Genomic DNA, 3,828 nt, shown 5'->3' with positions numbered 1-3,828 from the left:
CCAAGTGGGCCTCCAAGACAGCAAAGGTGGCCACCTCTCAGGGCTGGGGAGAAACTGGGGTGTCCAGGGGGCTGACTCCCAGCTCCCCAATCCCAGCCCCTTGGACCCTTATGAGGACCTTCACCCAGGGCATTAACCTGGTGCCAGCCTTGCAGGAGGTGAGAACAGATGGGTGGCCTGGAGGACGAGGGCTGTCTCATGGGTGCGGGAGCTGTGGGCGGGGGTGACCGTGGGCACGGCTCTGTCCTAGCAAAACTGTGGTTTATTTGGCACCCACTAATGATGCGCTGAGCACTGCTGTGCTCTGTTAATCCTCCCAGCAGCTCTGTAGTCCCAATGATATAGATTAGGACGTGAGGCACAGAGAGGTTAAGCGACTTGCCTGAGGTTGCACAGCGAGTGAGGAAGAAACTGGGATTGGAGCCCAGGCTCAAACACCACACACTTGGCCCGTCATCTTACCTGTGCCACACCAGTCGCCTTTGTCAACTTTCAGTCCCGGTGACAGTCTTGCAAGGCTTTTCACCTCCCATTACAGCAAGGAGCAGGCTCAGAGCACTAGCGTTCTGCTAAAGCTCCACACTGGCAAGGGCCAGGGCCAGGCCAGGCAAAGGCACAAAGGTGGGAATGTTGGGGTGCTGGGTGGGCAGACGAGCCAGGTGAGGTCCAGCCTCGGGGCAGGGCTCCAATAACCCCAGGGTAACCCGGTCTCCTTCCTTCCAGGCCCCGGGCGTGTGCTGGCCGCTGTCATGCCCTCCGCGTCTTCCGCAGGGCCCTCGGCCATGGCTGCCCCCAATGCCACGGCGGCGGCGGCCGCGTGGACTAACGTCAGCGTGCCGGAGATGCCCCTCTTCCACCTGTTTGCTGTGCTGGACGAGGAGCTGCACGCCGCCTTCCCAGGCCTGTGGCTGGCACTGATGGCAGTGCATGGCGTCATCTTCCTGGTGGGGCTGGTGCTCAACGGGCTGGCGCTGTACGTCTTCGGCTGCCGCACCCAGGCCAAGACGCCGTCGGTCATCTACACCATCAACCTGGTGGTGACTGACCTGCTGGTGGGCCTGTCCCTGCCCACGCGCTTTGCTGTCTTCTACGGCACCCGCGGCTGCCTGCGCTGCGCCCTCCCGCACGTCTTTGGCTACTTCCTCAACATGCACTGCTCCATCCTCTTCCTCACCTGCATCTGTGTGGACCGCTACCTGGCCATCGTGCAGCCCGACGGTGGCCGCCGCTGGCGCCAGCCCGCCTGCGCCAGAGCCGTGTGCGCCTTTGTGTGGCTGGCCGCCGGCGCCGTGACCCTGTCCGTGCTGGGCGTGACGGCCGCCGGCGGGCCCTGCTGCCGCGTCTTTGCGCTGACCGTCCTGGAGTTCTTGCTGCCACTGCTGGTCATCAGCATATTCACCGGCCGCATCGTGTGCGCGCTGTCACGGCCGGGCCTGCTGCGCCAGGGCCGCCAGCGCCGCGTGCGGGCCGTGCAGCTGCTGCTCACCGTGCTCGTCATCTTCCTCGTCTGCTTCACGCCCTTCCACGCCCGCCAGGTGGCTGTGGCGCTGTGGCCCGACGTGCCACACCACACCAGCCTCGTTGTCTATCATGTGGCCGTGACCCTCAGCAGCCTCAACAGCTGCATGGACCCCATCGTCTACTGCTTCGTCACCAGCAGCTTCCAGACCACTGTCCGTGGCCTCTTCCGCCGGCATGGAGCGGGGCGTGAGCCCAACAGCTACGACGTGGTCAGCGTGCGCAAGAGATCCAGGGACTCAGCTCACCATCACATCCTCGGCGCCAGACCTCGCGCCCTCACGCAGGCCCTGGCTAATGGGCCTGAGGCTTAGATGGTAGGACTTTGCAAGGGGGCCAAAGGTCAGGGCTGGACTGGACATGCCAGGTCAGGGACAGCACAGATATCTGCTCTACCCGGGTGGCAAATTGGGTTCACCTGATCAATTGGTGATGGCTGCCCAGTGCACTGCGTGCAGGACGTGTCTAAGGCTACTGTGCTATGAGTGATTAGCAATGTCTGCCATGGGCTCTAGATAGGATGTCGTGGTCTGAATGCTGATAATTTGCCATCCCTAAGGTAAATATTGTGTCCATTGAAAACTCAGACGGGTAGCCAGGAGCTGCTTCTCACTTGGACCATTCAACCTCTAGAAGGGGTCCCTGAGAAACATGGACAAAGATGTTTTAGATACTGGGAATTTCAAAGAGGGTTAAAAAGATAACCTGAAGAGGTTCCCTCCCCACCCCTCCCCCTTTTTCTCCCTCCCCCACAAAGAGAGAAGAACAAGAACAGAAAGGAAGTGTTAGAGGACACAAATGTTATGTGAGCGGACGTGAAGGGTTCACGTCTGCAGGGCCTCCTTTTGAGGCATCCATAAATCACACAGAAAGACAGCCTGACACCGTGGGGTGCTTTGCTGTGAGTACTGTGATATCTGGGCTGACACTTGAACCAGAAACTATCCTACAAAGGGGAGACTGGGACTACCCTACAAAGGGGAGACTGGGACTTCCCTGTTGGCACAGTGGTTGAGAGTCTGCCTGCCGATGCAGGGGATATGGGTTCATGCCCCGGTCCGGGAGGATCCCACATGCCGTGGAGCCGCTGGGCCTGTGAGCCGTGGCCGCTGAGCCTGCGCGTCCGGAGCCTGTGCTCCGCAATGGGAGAGGCCACAACAGTGAGAGGCCCGCATACCACAAAAAAAAAAAAAGGGGGAGACTGTTTTCCACCCACCAGCCATGAGGGGTAGGCTGAGTGGCACATACAGGTGCCATGAGTGGGAGATGGCCAATCAAAACTCAGCCCCACCTCCTCCAACATCCCCTTGCCTGCCCCATGGAGACCACTCAAATCTTCCCAAAGCCCCCCACTTTAGGAACCATCTTGGAAGACCCTGCCCGCTGGCCCAGGAGGGCAGTAGGCTCACAGCCCATCCTATGGATGAGAAACCAAGGGCAAAGACACAGAGACTGGAATCCAGGCCTGCTGGCCTAAGGCCACCGCCTCCCCACACTCAGAACCCTTCATTCTCCCTCTCACCTGGATCATCATGCCTCCCTGCCTTTCCTGGGGAGGGAGCATCTTTCTGGCTTGGGCCTCTGGTCGCCTCCTCTGAGCTGGACTCCAGGATAGCCTCTGCGTGCCTTCTAGTCGCATGTTCAAGCTCCCATGAGCCGTCTCTAGACTGCTGTATGGGGGGAGGGCGTCTGTCGTGAGAGAGGAGCTCTGGGCGTCCCAGGCACCTCTAGCCACCAGGCTCCACCCTCTCACATGGCCACCACCACTGAAACTGGTGAGATGGAATCTGGGCCCCAGGTTTGCCCTTTGTCTGCAGAGAAATGTCCTACATGGGACTTCCCTCGTTGTCCAGTGGTTAAGACTCCGCAGGGGACATGAGTTAGATCCCTGGTCAGGAAACTAAGATCCCACATGCCACACGGTGCAGCCAAAAAAAAAAAAAAAGGCGTACATGCTCGGTGGCTCCAGGCAGAGTATCCTGGCCCCGAGTTCAGGGCCCTAGTGCAAGGCCTGGATGGGAAGCAGAAAGGCCATTTATATCCCCATATTACAGACAAGGAAACTGAGGCTCAAAGAGGGAAAGGACCTTGCCAGGGTCATAGAGTACCCAGGTACTGCAAGACCAGTACTGTCTGCTGGAGCCCCGTGGGGTTGGCTCCTTTGGCCCCAGGACCTTGGGGGGTGGCCAAGGTGGGAGATGCTGGAGCCCGGGGGAGTCCAAGGCCTGCTCAGTGAAGTGGTGGGGGAGCTGGACCCAGGGTTGCTTCCTGGGCCCGGGTGCTCGAGAAGCAAGGGGTGTGGTTGTCAGC

General features: G+C 59.9%; 1 protein-coding gene across 1 annotated transcript; it reads left to right on the top strand.

Moving 5' to 3' along the window:
- Positions 1-749: 749 nt before the first annotated feature.
- On the top strand, positions 750-1,832 carry GPR20 (G protein-coupled receptor 20; the record flags this gene model as incomplete). Its single annotated transcript, XM_081258528.1, has 1 exon — positions 750-1,832. One exon carries the CDS (start codon positions 750-752, stop codon positions 1,830-1,832), a length of 1,083 nt encoding a protein of 360 aa, XP_081114654.1.
- Between the last annotated feature and the right edge of the window lie 1,996 nt (positions 1,833-3,828).

Source organism: Mesoplodon bidens, assembly GCF_964165515.1.
Source record: "Mesoplodon bidens genome assembly, chromosome: 16".
Taxonomy (NCBI): Eukaryota; Metazoa; Chordata; class Mammalia; order Artiodactyla; family Ziphiidae; genus Mesoplodon; species Mesoplodon bidens.
This window is presented reverse-complemented; position numbering and strand designations above follow the sequence as displayed.